Source organism: Corella eumyota, chromosome 1 (assembly GCF_963082875.1).
Source record: "Corella eumyota chromosome 1, kaCorEumy4.1, whole genome shotgun sequence".
NCBI lineage: Eukaryota > Metazoa > Chordata > Ascidiacea > Phlebobranchia > Corellidae > Corella > Corella eumyota.
Genome location: NC_137490.1, coordinates 16,312,934 through 16,328,367, shown reverse-complemented (window position 1 = coordinate 16,328,367; position 15,434 = coordinate 16,312,934). Strand labels below are relative to the sequence as shown.

The window sequence follows — 15,434 nt, the reverse complement described above, 5'->3', positions numbered from 1 at the left end:
GGCAAACTAGAAAAAAAAACGGAAAAAACAAATCAGAATTTAGCACGTGCTGTAATCTTAAATGCTTAAAAACATTTATGTTTGTTTGATTCTAATTAACTGTTTTGCTTTCGTTTTCATTTAAAAAACTAAATTATAGTTTTAAATATTGGTATTATGACAAGTAAAAATTAACTGGTCATTATTTTCTTTTTTAGGTAAAAATAGGCCTTTAAATGTATATGATTTATTATGGAAATGCTTGGAAATAGTGTAATGGACAGTATAGAATGCTATCCAGCTGCATTTGGTAAACGTGAACCGTCGAGTTACGACAGAGGAGTAAAACCCAAAGAGAATTGCATAATGTCATCTTATGGAGAAAACGAGGCCGCCAAATTGGACGCGGTTTTAGATAGCGTCAATCAGTTAATCGAAAGCCTAAATTTAGAACTCGACAAAGTACCCACCGTGACGTCATCAGAGACCGGTGACGTAAGCAGCGAACTTGTTATCGGGGGTTGGAGTGGAAAGCCAACAAGAAGGTTTCCAGTACTGAGTGCGGAAGCAGGTGCTAGCAAACACACGGAGAACAGTAACTCCATTAAGCCTAAAACAATAGCTCATGCAGATAACCGTGTTGCTGACGTATCTCTCGGATTAGCAAAACAAAACGACGAAAGCGTTCGAAAGTCACGAGGCTGCGGTGTTTTTAATGAACTTTCTGAAGTAGCGGAAGCATACGCGAGGTCTCCCTTTGGCAGTGATGTCATTGTATTTACCAAAACCGACAACCATAAATCTGAGGAACCAATTAAAATGGAATACGAACTCTCGAAAGATGATAAGTCGTCGCAAAACGCGAGCGAATCGTCATTCACTCCTCACGAGTCTAGAGCAGACAGCAAAGTATTAAAGGACGATTTTTCGCCTCTCGCACAAAGTTCCCCAGTGATTTCTAAGAGCGAGTACATGCGAAAGCAACATAGCGAACCAAAGATAAAGAGTTTTTCTAACGTCGACAAACAGGCTTCGTTAGCCAAGAAAGGCAAGCGAGGATTTTCGCTTGGTTCATTTTTTTCCTCAAGTTTATCCGGTAACAGTGATCCTAAAACAAAATCTCCCGACCAAAAACAATTGCAGAAAATATCGAGCAAGTTTGTAACTAAACCAAAAGACGCACAAACCCCTCCGCTACAGAGAAGTAGAAGGTCGAATACCCAACAAAGTGTAGACGAATCCTGGCTGTGCTTCCAGTCCAAAGAAAACGAGGATCTTTCGAAATATACCCCAAAGAAAAGCTTTTTGTCAAAAAAGTTAACGTTTCGCCGTGCTTTAAGCCTTGAAGAAAATAATAACGCTAATACAGGTAAACTAGTACCTTTGTCGCCATACAGCGAGACCGTGGATCCAAAAAATTACAACAATCCAACGGTAAGACGCATGCGATATCACATGTTGAAGTCAAACAGAATGAACGATTACGATTCTCGTTTAAAAGAAAATCTGTTTCTTGGTAAAGAAATGGAGGGATCTTACATGTTTTACAACCATAATGAAACTTCCATGTTAGTTAATAACACTATGAACGGAGGGACCAGACATTCAGGTAACATTTGAAATCGTAAAAAATAAAACTTTAATTAAAAATTTTCCAAAAAATTAAAAGTTAAAATTTTGTTGATTTTACCGATACGTTATCAACATCAAGTAATTAATAACGACGCAAGATTTCAAACTTTTAAAGTGCAACTTTCGCGAAAGCTTAAATCAATAACCTCTTGACCAATCCAACACCATAACCTTATCTTTATTATTTGTTTTAGCTGCGGACCTGTTCAACGAGCAAAGCGTTCCTGCTTTTACGGCACGGAGAGCGACTATGGACTCCGTTAAGAGCTCAAAACGAAAAGGTCGAAGTAGCGACGGAAATCTCAGCCGCCAATTATGGACAAGAAGCATGGACAAATACGACAACGCTAACCTGGAAAATGGACTGTGTGCAAGGCACAGTCTTTCCGAGGTTGGAAAGTCGAGTAGTTTTCCAGTAAAACAAGCATGGGAAAGTGGCAGTGACGAGTCGGTGAACGAGCACCCGAAAGCAAAATACGGAGCGGGAATCCAACGCCATTTTAGCGATCGCGTGGTGAGATTTAATCAGTCGGAAGATGGCGCAGGAGAGATGGAGCGCCAGACGAAATTAAACGCCGTTAAAAACAAGTTAGTTTCTGATTAACAAGACCCACACTTTAATTACATTAAAAATTTAATCCAAAAATTCAAACATTCTCATGCAAGACAGCAAATTAAAAAAAGAAAATATAATTAATTAATTACACATTCTGTGAGATACTTCACAGCGCCATTTTTTATGGACTGTTTACTATTTTATTAAGGAAAGTCCAGTGTTTACATGACACTTATTTTAACAAACAAGGTGTCCATCAATTTTAAAGTTTATTGTTTAATTAAGGTTTCGAAAATCTCTGAAAAATCAAATCCCGGTGTTGGATGCCGATGAGTTAGCGGAAAGGACGTGGCTTCCTAACGTAAGAATATTTTTTCTTTTATCAATCAAGTATAAAGATTTTACGTCAGGTTTTGTTTTTGTTTTTAAATGGCATTTGCGTAATCAGGTTAATCTGTCTGCATGTGTTCAGTTGTTTACGATTTTAGTTGCTAAAAGGTAGAAAAAGTGATTGGCAACTGCTAGAATCCGCACAATTTTAATACAATTTGGTAAAGTTTGTATATTAAGGTATGTAAATATGAACTATAACTTTTTATAAATAGAAGTTTAATTCGAATATTGTGATAATCACACGTGCTTTATTGCTCTCGTATATAACGCACTTTAAATAGCGCGGAAAGTTTCAGCCAATATTTTATATCGACTGTGAAATTGCGTGCATAAATCAGATTGGACGCAGTAATACTTCAATCAATCGTGGTCAATAAAAGTAGCTTAAATAAAGGTGTCCAACGTTCTAAAAGGTCGACTTAAAATGGTTTGGCTCAAGCTAGAGTGCGCGTTGTAAAGAAAATATTACTTCCGTTTGCTATGTATTCTTATGATTTCCTCTGCGCAAAATCAGCAAGGCGTTGTTGTAAAAATTCCTTCCTTTACGTTGAAAAGGAAGTTAGGTGAATTGCCATAAAACAAAGTGTTGCCATGTTTTGTCGTTATGTTATGACATGTCAACAACTGCTTGAGGCTTACAGGTCTGAAAAACACTGTTAGGTTTTATAGCCCTATATTGTTAGCACTAACAAGTGCAAGTTAGTTTACATTACAGTTTGTTAACACTTAGTTAAAATTAGAATAGCTTTTATTTGAAGTACTGTAAGTTTTTTTGTAATTTTAGTATAAAAGAAATGTGTTTAAAATGGAAATAAGTTAGTAAATTGATATACTTGTTTGTATTTAACTATTCGGATACAAAATGGAGGAAAATAATTCTAATTTGCCACTGCCGAAGCCGTTTTGGGCGAAGACTTTACAAAAACTACGAAGCCCTTCACACAAACAAATTCCCAAAGCTTACAGGAGTGAATCTATGAAGTCATCGTTAGGATATAGTTCTCCTGGCAAACAGCAGTTTAAGGCTTCAACGATATCACTGCCGTACAACTTTCATCATACCAGTGCTGACGTGTTGGTACCTAACTTCGAGAACGACAAATCCAAGTCTCCGTTCCGAAAAGTTGTTTCAGCCTTACGCGGAAAACGAACCGCCCAAAAGCTGCCTTTGTACGAAAAAGGCGGAATTTCATCCTTCAGAAGCATGAGTTCCGAAATGCTAACAATCGTGGAAACAAAGCCACCAGAAGTGACGTCACCAGAGCTTGCAACACAAGGAAACCAGCACGCACCGGAACTGCCTTTCATCGAGGTACAAACTTGTGATTCGATTTTTGAAGTCACTCTGGCTCCACCTACCGAGTACAGAGACGAAGCTCAAGTCGAACAAACTTCAAATATTTTACCTAAAATGTATTTACCTGATCTTAACAAAACAGAAATCAACTGTAGTACCCCATCTAGTGGACGAAGCAGGGCGCAGTCGGTGCGTTACCGATCTACAGTCATTCGAAGGCAACATGGCGGGACAAGATCTTCGCGAGCAAGATCTGCAAGCACGTCGACAAATTATCGTCCCCGGACCAGATCGTTCCAGAGAAATATTTCTTCGACTTCCAGTCCCTCAACGCCGATCTCACAAAAAATGCTTCGTTCCCGTGCTATGTCAACCGGGTCAAGACATCGGGGTAGAATTGGGTCCAAGCGAAGGATCAAAACCTGTCGTGAACCAGCAAAGGAAATTAATAGAAATACAAAAACCTTAAGAAAAAATAACTCAGAACGTGAAAATCTGGATACTTTGGGATTAAACCGATCGAACCCCCTTCGCACTGGTATACCCCGCCAAAAAAGGACAAATCGACCCCCGTTAAACAGGGTCGCGCCCCAACTGAGTGAAACGGTTGAACTTACACGAAGCACGGTGCCCAGGAGTAGAAAGCGACGATCCTGGGTTCAGTTAATGAGGGTGAAGCTAGAGAATCGAAAACGAAGCCTCGAAAAACCTGGCTATTTTAAATCAAGGGTAAGTGTATTAACACAACAGTGGCATGTTTTGTTATTTTGGTGAACAAGAATTTTATTAAGATGTTGATTATTACATCAGGTGGTTGGAAAAAAAATGATGTTACTTATTGTTTTAATAAATGTTTTCACAAGCGACATAACAGTTTACAACATAAGCCTAATCAGATATTCGATATCGTTCAGAATTTGATCTAACTACACGTCTATTGGTTAGTTGATTAAATTATTAATGATTTTGCGTTACATTCTTCCCAATTATTTTTTCCCGTGTAATTATATGTTGTAGCTAAGATTGCAAGTCAGTTGTTTCACTAGCCTAAAAATAGATTGCTAGAAAGCAATCAAATAGCTCTGCTGATATGTTCTTGTAATTGAGTTTGTTAAAATCAATGCGATCAATCAGTAATAATGTTGTGTTTAAATTTAGGGTTAAACTCATGTACAGTTTGTACGGCTAATGTTTAGTCCCAAAATAGCCTAAGAAATTTGTAAAACTGAAACGTAAGGTATAAGGCTAATTTTAATCATTCCAAACTCAGTTAGTAAATTGTTAAAAATTAAATGTTATAATGGATAATCAAGGAGCGAATATTTGTGATCAGTGTCTTGAGCTTATTGAACAACGAATATCGCCAGGCAAGCGCTTACACAAACAATTCAACAAAGTTCGGCTTATGGCCTCCGCGGTGTCGGCATTTATAGGTTACAAAAGTTATTACACTCAGGCTAGGAGAAAAGGGGGAGCTCCAAGAAGCCGAGGATTTTCGTGCAGTGTTCATTGTATTAAGGAAGGTTGGGAATGTGCGATTTCAGACATGGTAAAATTATAATTTTGTGCACCAAGAATGTTTTTCTTTTTTGTTAGTGTTGTATTTAGATAAGTGATGTTCTTTTAAAAAGTACATTGTGTTTTTATCAACATTATAATTTTAGAAAAATAGATTTAAAAACTGTTTATCAGTGAATTATAAATTGAATTTAAATACCCACTGAGGTATTCGCATATTTGGTAATGGCATTGACGTGACGTAATCAAATTTATTTCCTTATTATTTCCTAATTTTGCTTGAGAAGTCCCGTGGGAGTAACTTTATCGATTTTGCATTTATATTCTATTGTTTTGTGGTTTAAGTTAAAACAGTTTTGCTTTGTTAAAAATAACAAATAATTGTTATTGTCAAATTTTAAAAGGTAATAAAGTAATAATTTAATTCCTAATTAAAGGTCATCCTGGTTTTATATAATCAAAAATGACTGTGGCATAATTAAACTTCATATAAAATTTGACCATTTTAGTTGGGCGTTGCTTTTATTATTCAACCAAGCATTTAACCGAGGTCCAATAATTCACAGTTGGATCATAAGATCAAACATCATTGTTTACCCATCCGCGCGAACCTTATAACTGGAAATCGAAAAACCCGAAAACGCCGATTGACAATGCGACGTGGTTCCTATTGTTTGTCGTACAGTTATTGTTCAAACTGAACACGTCATAATCCAAACTGTTTACGTCACAATTTAAGTATGTTTTTGCCTTCCCGAAAATGATGTTCTTCCCAAAAGGTTTTATTATTATGTAAGAATGTATTAAAGTTTTCGGAAGCGGTCGTATTAAAACAGTTTTGTAATTAATAGATCGAAATTTTGGATGCAAAATAATGTTTAATTGTAGCTAATGAAAAACATGTTTTAATAAGGGTATATTTACCAATTTGTATAAATAGAATAATTCAAAACTTAACATGTAAGTATTTTAAATAACAAATTAGTTGTTTAAATTAAGTTATAATTTATCAACAAAAAAATGTTTTACTAAATTTAACTTATAATATTCAAAGCATCTAATAAAAGTCGTAGTAAAGGAAGTAGTAAAAGTCTAAATGTCAAATACAGAGAAAAAAGCAAAGCCTTCTACTACAAAAACATAGCATTTCAGAAATAGAACTTTACTAATCCCCAAACATTAACATTCACCGTGTTAAAAAAGACATCCTTTTTGTCTTGATAACCGCAGAAAACAGCAACAGAAACCCTAGGCTAAGTGCCAGTACTTGAGTGGAAAAGTACGGTGGATGACATTAAAAGAGGACTGAAGAGCCCGTGGCCCGCGGTTGCTATTGTCATCTACGCACGTTTAAGAGCGATTAAATTCATGTTTGCCTTGCTCAGATTTAGAACGAAAACTCAGTATATCATTTCTAGCAAAAACAGCGAGAAAATGGCCATGATTTGATAAATGAAGCGGTGTTCAATATATATCTGTCTAACTTTTTAGCACCCTCACAAAGTGTTGCTGGTGGTATTTCGTTTGCTTAGCAAATTATACAATAAGCTGATGTTTGCTTACCACCAAGAAAAAGTGCAATTTAAAACTATTGATTTACCGGACATAAAATTCATCGGGTATGCTGTGGAATCGTCAGTGCATTTATTTTAGCCTATAATATTGATTCTTGTTATGAAATCATCTGCAAAAAAGGCAGTCTAGTTATTTTTAAATAAGCAAAGGAAGAATGAAGAATAATGATGCAAGCGACGTGCAAAGATACCAAAAAGTTATGCAAATGCCGTGGGTATCCTGTGATCAGCTTCAATTTTACAGAGTTTCAAACCAAACCAAACTTTACCAGGACTGCGTCAAAAATAGAGGATACAAAAACGCAAACTTCAATTACGCACGCCGCTACAACGCTAAATCCCAATCAAATATATACGAAGTTAAGCAATCACCAATATATCATTCTAAATCAAAAAGTTTGCCTAGAGACACAAACGGGTATTTGCCAAACTTCAGGCCCCGATTTCTAAGCGACAGTGTGTTAGAAGTGGAATGGAATTCGCCAGTAACTTGGGCTAAAAAACAACACCAAAAAATGGTGAACTCCAGCCTAAGCCGCCGTATAAAACGATCTTTATACAAGAAATCAGCCGATGATGTTATTCTAAAGTTGTGCACTGGGGGGCCTTTAGCTAACGGGCACAACAAACCAACAACGGATCAATACGCGGTAAACAAAATGTTGTTCGGTAAACCGCTTTTATGATTCATCAAATATTTACAACGTAGTTTTAATCAATATTTGCATATAAAAATAAGAGAGACAAAAAAGATATTTCCTAATTTAGAGAAAATTTTTATTTTCGTCAATGACACGAAAAAGTACCTTGATGTCGCTCTGAGTTAAATACTCTAAGTTCAAGTGGTATCTTCTCTAAGTTGTTGTTAACCTCTGAGCATGACGTATTTAATTTCCTGCTGCAGTTCGAGGTAATGACGTAGAACGTGCTTACCGTGACCAGAAATTTCGCGAGAAGATTTAGTTGTGTTATAGTACCGTAACAGCTGACAGAGAATATCGAGTAGGCTTAACAATCGATACAATTATAAAAGACGAAACTTATAAGTCAGTATTCTGCAAAGGTGCAGTTAGTAAGCAGGTGAAGCAAGCACGAGATACAAGCTAATGAAAGGGATTACTATGTTTTCCTACAAAAATTTGATTGCAAGTCAGTTGTTATACAATTTGGACTTGGTATGTACACATACCTTAGTGACAGCTTCGCTTACGCCACTGGTATGTCATTTTTAGATTTGTTTATTGCTAAAAAACTGTATTTGATTGATAGTTACCTTATCTAAGTTGTTGAGTGTCTATGGGTTTAAAAAAATTTAATATTTGAGATTTTTTAAGTTTTATGGGACTATAACAATAAATGTATTTGATTACGTAAATTTTTTAATTATATGTTTTAAGATAATTAAGATAGCTGACTTGTAATTATACTAAATATTATGTTATTACCCTGTGTAAAGTATGATAGGTCGTGAGACGTATACACAAAGTTTTATTAATGACTCGTAAATTCCAATTTACATGCAATTTCCGGCTAATTAAAACAACGCTTGCTTAGATAACAAAATATATTACCACAACGTGTACAAACTTACAAATTATTCGTTACCGAATTTTCTTTTGAAAAACAAAAACGTTATTGAAAACTCGGTGTTACTGTTTAACCTAACAGACACACTGTAACGCAGACACGCTGTCGTAAGTGCTATCTTAAATCGATAAAGTCATTAGAAATATGAGAAGCTTACTAACCTTTTGAACGAATCTCTAAATACAGCTTTTTTTCCAACAGGGAGAATGTACTTGGAGTAATATGAGCGGACGAAAAATGGTTCTAGGAAGCACGAAACTGCACAGTTTGTCCGAATTGGAATGCGAAGCGCTTAAAAAAGTTGCCCTTCAAAAACTTCATGACATTGATTTGGGGGTCACCATCGTTTCACCTAAAGGTATATATCAAAAATGTTAATTCTGCTACATTGAAATATATATAGGTGGGATCAGTTAGTTTATTATATACAACCATGCATTAATTACTCAGGAAAATATTTTTGCACATTGTGTTATATCAAAGTACACTGTTGTGGTTTTTAAAGACACAATTTATTTGTATACATTTTCCAACGCTGTGTGTAGGCACACGAATTACACAGATCGTCAGAATAATTAAGTATTAATTAATTTACCCCCGGGCTGAGTAAGTCGTACGCTTTAACAGCGAAATGTCAAATTTTTAAACGTAATTGTTTGTTTGCGGTTTAAATTAGCGGTTATTACTTTTCTTTGCTGTTTTTCAGATGAATCAAAAATTCCAAACCGAAAAATATCGATGAAGAAGAAATATGCGGTTCATTTGTCAGCGAGGGACAAAAACAAAGAAAAGAGTAAACATGACTTAATAATATTGACTTGTAATTCGATTTCAGCACTAATTATAAAGCCTTTCGTAATGCCAGTACACAAATTTAATAATGCCAGTACACAAATTTAATACTAAAACCTGTCTACTGTTGTTCAAGTATTAATTTTAGAAATACCTTTGAAACAGAAAGTTTAAAATAACTACAACTTGTTTCGTTTTAATAAATAATTAAGTAGTCAGTAAAAAACGAAACTAGATAAAATAAATTACAATAAGAGTTTTTAAATTTAAGTTATTGTTAAACATTTTAGGCCAAGACCACGTGTTCGGAATTCCATTAATCAACGTTGTTGAAAACGATCAACTTCTCCGCCTACAAAAATCTGCATCATTTGCAACATCTCTGGACGTTTTGACAACCCAGAATCAAGGTCCGGACACATATCATGGCTCTTCATCCTCCAGCAACATCAGTAGCTCCACTGGCAGCCTGGCGAGTATTAATGTCCCAAAAGAAGTCGTAGTGGAGACCAAGTACGTTTACATGAGAATGTTGTTCAAATTCTTGTTTGTTTAAATTTTTAAAATAAATTGATTTTGCTGAATATTTTTCTCAGTGTGTAACATAACAAATGTTTCTAATATGGTTTACCAAGCAAAACTCAATCATAATCGAATTAAAAATTCAACCTTCAATAAATATTGATTATAATACTATTCAACTTTTAAAATTTAGAGAAGTACAATCAGAAAACTGTAGCGAAACGAATAAAGCAAAGGATAATGTTTTTTCAAACGAACCCCAGCAACATTCACCCACTAACCAACCCAGAACCCCGGATACCCGGACTGCAAAGCCACTTAAAAGAAGGGTAAGCATTAAAATACCTGTTACTTTAATATATTTAATGTTATCTTTTATCAATAAATTTGTACCAAGCTTATCAAGGAAATAATTTTTCTCCTTATTTAGGGTGCAATAGCAGCTGATTCCCTCAACGATATTGATCCATATCAGTCTCAATTATTAGAGGCTCTCTCTCTATCGGTCTCAGGAGCAACACAGAATCAAAGAAAAGAGAAAAAACGCTCCCTCCTTCCGCCCACAATGCTACAAGTTCCATACGTAGTGCAAAAATGCTGCGACCACATAACTAAATACGGTAAATATTTGGATAAATTTGAGCTATTTTGAGGCGTTTTGTTTGATTGTTTTTAAGCAAACATATGAAAGCTGGACAAATATTTATTTTTGTATTAACGTAATAAGTTTTCCCATAATGCTTATGGTTAATAAAAAGAGAGAATGCTAGAAGTAAATAAAAGATTTGTAACACCCTAATATATTTAGGCTTGGATGTTACCGGAATTTTTCGTTTAGCTGGATCTAAGAAACGAGCTCGCCAGGTAAAAACTTCATAAATTTTTTTAGACAAAACAAGCAATTTTTTGTCCTCAATTTAAAATTTAACACTTATTTATTTTTCGTGTTTATTTTCGACTAAATTTAAATTGTTTAATTATTTTAGCTCCGAGAAGAGTTTGACCAGGGAGTAGATGTTACGATTGACGAAGATTACAATCCGCATGATGTCGCAGCTCTACTGAAAGAATTTTTTCGTGACCTCCCAGAAGCTTTACTCACCAGAGAACTTTACCCCGCATTTATACAAGTTACAAGTAAGCGAAAAATCAGCATTTTATTTAATAATGCTTTCTATGTATATCCAGACACAACCACACTCTTTTTTCAACATTGTTACAAATATCTTTTTTTTTTAAATTCAACATTGTTACAAATATCTTTTTTAATATATACATTACATACTTTGAGTATTTGCTTCCATAAGGACTGGTCAAAGTCAATTAAAAAGCATCAAATAAACCAAGTTTTGGAGATTTAAAATATTACAACATTGTCTTAAACGCGTTGATTACAACAAATTTTGCTTTTACAGAACTTCGCAAATCGGAGAGAATTCCTGCTCTCAGACTTTTGGTTTGGCTCCTTCCCGCATCTAACAGAGACACTCTTCAAACACTATTAAACTTTCTATCAATCGTCGCATCTCGTGCTGAAGATTCAGCTGACCAGTTGGGAAACAAGGTATTTAAAATAAATTACTAGTCCATTAGTCTGGTTTAACATTGCCAATACTAACAACGTCATTTACATTTGTTTGAATATTATTTAGGTGGAAGGCAACAAAATGTCAGTTGGTAACCTGGCAACCATTTTTGGTCCTAACATTTTACATCGTTATAAAAAGTCACAATCGGTGCCCGACAACCAATACCAGGTATATTATTGTTTCATAGCAAATAGTTGCAGTTTTTAATATGTAAACTATACAATGCATGCGACCGCTCTCATATCAATAACTATTTTAAATATGTTTTCTAGGTTCAAAGTTTGGATAAGGCTGAAGACAGTTCAGCAGTGATAACTGTTGTTGAAGAAATGATTTTAAATCAATCACAACTTTTCCAGGTAAAAACTTTGTCTGATCTTAGAAAATTGTAAAAAAGGTCGTAGGCAAATTATCAAATTTTAAACTTTTATTATCCTAGATACCCAAAAAAGAACATGACCACATGCTGCGTATCTTGAAAGAAAGTGACCCCGAAGCGGTGGATTTTTTATTGCGAAGAAAGGCTGCAAATCACATGAGGTATTCTATAAAAGTCTTGCCATTGTTAGTAATGTAACCAAATTTGTGGGGATCCATTGCTTATCATGTAAATTGTTATAGTATGGTTTTTTGAAGTATTAATTGTCTTTTCAGGGAAAAGTCAAAGCTTCTTACTAAACAACTCAGTATACCAAAACATTTGGGCAACGGGTTTATTGAAGCAACTAACATGAATAGTAATAACAACTCGACAAGTCAAACGCCTGATTCTAACGACGAAGCCGTTGATTTTTCGGAAATTAACATTACTCAACTTCAACCGCTTGCTGCCGCACCAGCGCAAACACTGAGAAAGAGTTACCAGCAAGCTACTGGCGCTCACAATAACTTAACCGGAAATGCTGCCCAAAAAAGCGATAAACTTAAATTTAAAAGGTATTACTTTGTTTTTGGTGTAAATTAAACGTGTTTTTAAATTTTTAGATGGATTTTTAAGTAAGAAAAACTGTATATAGGACACGATACTTGTATTATATTAATTAACTATTCAATGTTTAAAATTTAGACCAAATATTAAAAGAGCTGTTCACTTAAACAACTACTCTGATTTGGAAGAACAAAGTGAAGGTGCAAATAGTGGAAATAATAGTGAAATCGAAGTCCGCAAAGAGAAAGAAACATTCACAAGACAAGCGGTAAGAAATTATATATTCATTGTTGGAATGGTATTTAGAACTACATTGACCCTTTTGTAAAAAATGCAAAGGTAGTGCCTTAAATTTGCCTTGAATTTATTAAAATATTGTTTTTAAATAATCTATACTTTTGATCAGGATGTTCGGGTCGAGCCTCTTAAAGATAACAACAGAATTTCGACGTCATCAATTTTTTCGATGCCTCCACAAAGTGATCGTACAATGTCTTTTACTGAAGACGACATTCAGGATATACTTAGTCCAAACGGGGGAAGCCCCCTCCATGAAAATGTCAAAACCGGCCCTGTGGTGCATACAGAAAGGCCTGCAAGCTGTGATGAGCGAAGGGATAGTAAGGAAATCTTCAGCGGGGCACAATCTTCGGATTCCGGAATTTCAGTAGAATCTACGACCCCGACTATTGTAACATCGCCTTCAATGACCGATTCTCCAGGGTTGAACCGTAGAGGTGGGTTCAGTATACGACAAATGGAAGAAAGTAAAAAGTCAAACGAGTCGAATATAAGCTCAGAGCTTAACAGAGCTCTAGCTAGAGATATCAAATGCCTCGACAAAGAACAAAATGAAGACGAAGAGTCTGTAGTGGAAAATCATCAACAATACTATACATCAAGAATAAAAATGCAATTTAACCCCAATACCAATCACAGCAATAGTACAACAAGACCTCGTCGTTCTAGCCAGATCATACGACTCTGTAGAACTGAAAATATCACTAAATTGAAAAATGATCCTATACCTGAAGACCTGTCAAGCGATACTGAAGACACAGAAATAGCTGAGGAAAAATTTGTCAGAAAACGTCTGCCAAGTAGTTTAAGTCCACGGGTTCAAAGGCATTACTTTGCAAAAGGATCTAAACTACCACTTAAAGCAATGATAAACACAAACAAACAATCTTTAAATCCAAAAGATTTACAAAACAATCGTTTATCAGACGAACACAAAGATAGGGCCTATTCTAATACTCTTACACCGTTAAATGACACAATCAGCGACCTAACGGGACAACCATCGAATCGTTGGGCATCAGCGGGGCTCGAACCCAAAATCGCGGTGGTAAAACAACGTCACGCACGACACACCACTAAACACACGAATATTGACAAAACGAAAAGCCCTGCCAAAGGCAAGATTGATACATTTTCGTATTGGTATAATGACAACCAACTTCCTGAAACTTCTGTGTGACTTAATTCATGTTATTTCTTCTTATTAAATGCCATATCCATGACATCACTTTCACAAATGCTTATAAATGATAAAAAACAAAACCGCTTTAAATTTTAAATCTAAAAATTAATTTTTTTATAACTTTCTTCAATCTTTTGTTTGTTAAGTGTCATGACCAATCGCCTGTACTGCACTTGTACCTGTAAGCGCTATGACTTCCACTGTGGCTCCACACATTATATTACCTTCGTTTGTATAGCGTACAAGTAATGTGTTATGGTTCATCTTTTGATTTGAATAAAAAAAATAAATAACATCTCCTGGTTTTTACTTTATTGAAGTTAATCTTGTTAGCCTTTACAAAATTATCGTTGGATTTTAAAACGTAATAAACAAATTCAAACATGCTCAAGTATAGTTTTTCGTGGGCTAAAATATTTAAAACCTAACTTAAGGTACTATAATAAAAAAAGGTAAATAAAGGTCAAACCAACGACAAAAAAAAAATTTTCCCATTCATGACGAAATAAAAGATAAAATTCCAACAAAACGTGTTTTGTCAATACAACATATATACTCAAAAAGGTGATTAACCTCTGACAATGCTAACCGTTACACCTTAGTAGGCAGTTGTTTTTTCAAGTAATAAGGTACAACAAACATAATCCTATGTTTTTGCTTTTGTTAGCAGACATATTTAGTAAGATAATTTATTTAATGGAAAATTTTTACTTAACGGTGCTTGTGTCGGTAATAAATCGATACCACGCGAAACACTATTAAACAGTAGTGTAAGTATGTAGATTGTGGTTAATGACAAAAATTCCAAAAAAATAAATCTAATAAAATCTAATAGTAAGCCATCCTGTATATACAAGTAGCAAAACCTTGACCTCTAAACAAGTTAACTAACGACAATAAAAAAATAATTTGACTTTACCAGTTGTGACATTTAAGTGTCTATCGAATACAAATCTATAGCGTTATCGCTGCTTTTATATTCGAAAAAGGTATATAGATGTTATCTTGTTTTTATTTTACCGCTTATGCTCGTGCATATAGATACCTTAACGTAGGTTAATAAGGCTTGAACCACGTGCAAGTCAGTTATCACTTGAGGCCATGGCTGTTTTAATATGCGATCTGTGATTTAATATACGTGACTCACCATGGCTAATATTTAAACAGAATACTAAAATTTGGCACACAAATTAGTAAGCTCGCAGATGGCATATTGCGCAGATGCATATAAGGACAAACTTTAATATTTTTTAACTTGTTTTTGCATATTTCGTTTGTTAACTGTGGTAAAGTCAGTAAAGACCATACAAAGAAAAGTTTAAGAAGTGGGGAATTTGTTGCATGAATGCGTATCAAATATTTTTTACAACTTTTAAATGGAGTTATACACAGAAGCCGACCCTTTTTTGTTTATAATCCAAAAACCGTTCCCTTTTTAAGTTTTAAAAGGCCCACATTATGTAAATTAACCAAATAGGTTTTTAAACTATAAACATTTAACGGAATTTATAAATGGATTAAGTATTTATCTGATACAAAAAAGTGTAAGACCGCTTTAGTTACAAGTTACTTCGATAGAGAGTG

General features: G+C 34.8%; 1 protein-coding gene across 2 annotated transcripts; it reads left to right on the top strand.

The window, feature by feature from the left end:
- Positions 1–233: 233 nt before the first annotated feature.
- LOC145757143 (uncharacterized) lies at positions 234–14,135 on the top strand. 2 transcript variants are annotated; one of them, XM_082572419.1, is made up of 17 exons: positions 234–1,588; positions 1,806–2,199; positions 2,453–2,528; positions 8,738–8,894; positions 9,243–9,329; positions 9,619–9,841; positions 10,044–10,179; positions 10,281–10,470; positions 10,659–10,714; positions 10,837–10,987; positions 11,266–11,414; positions 11,503–11,607; positions 11,712–11,798; positions 11,879–11,979; positions 12,094–12,375; positions 12,506–12,635; positions 12,774–14,135. In XM_082572419.1, exons 1-17 carry the CDS (start codon positions 238–240, stop codon positions 13,845–13,847), a joined length of 4,749 nt encoding a protein of 1,582 aa, XP_082428545.1. In that variant the 5' UTR covers positions 234–237; the 3' UTR covers positions 13,848–14,135. The 2 variants fall into 2 exon arrangements, with proteins under 2 accessions (XP_082428545.1, XP_082428546.1); XM_082572420.1 differs by lacking the exons at positions 234–1,588; positions 1,806–2,199; positions 2,453–2,528 and adding an exon at positions 3,355–4,586.
- The last annotated feature ends 1,299 nt before the right edge of the window (positions 14,136–15,434 follow it).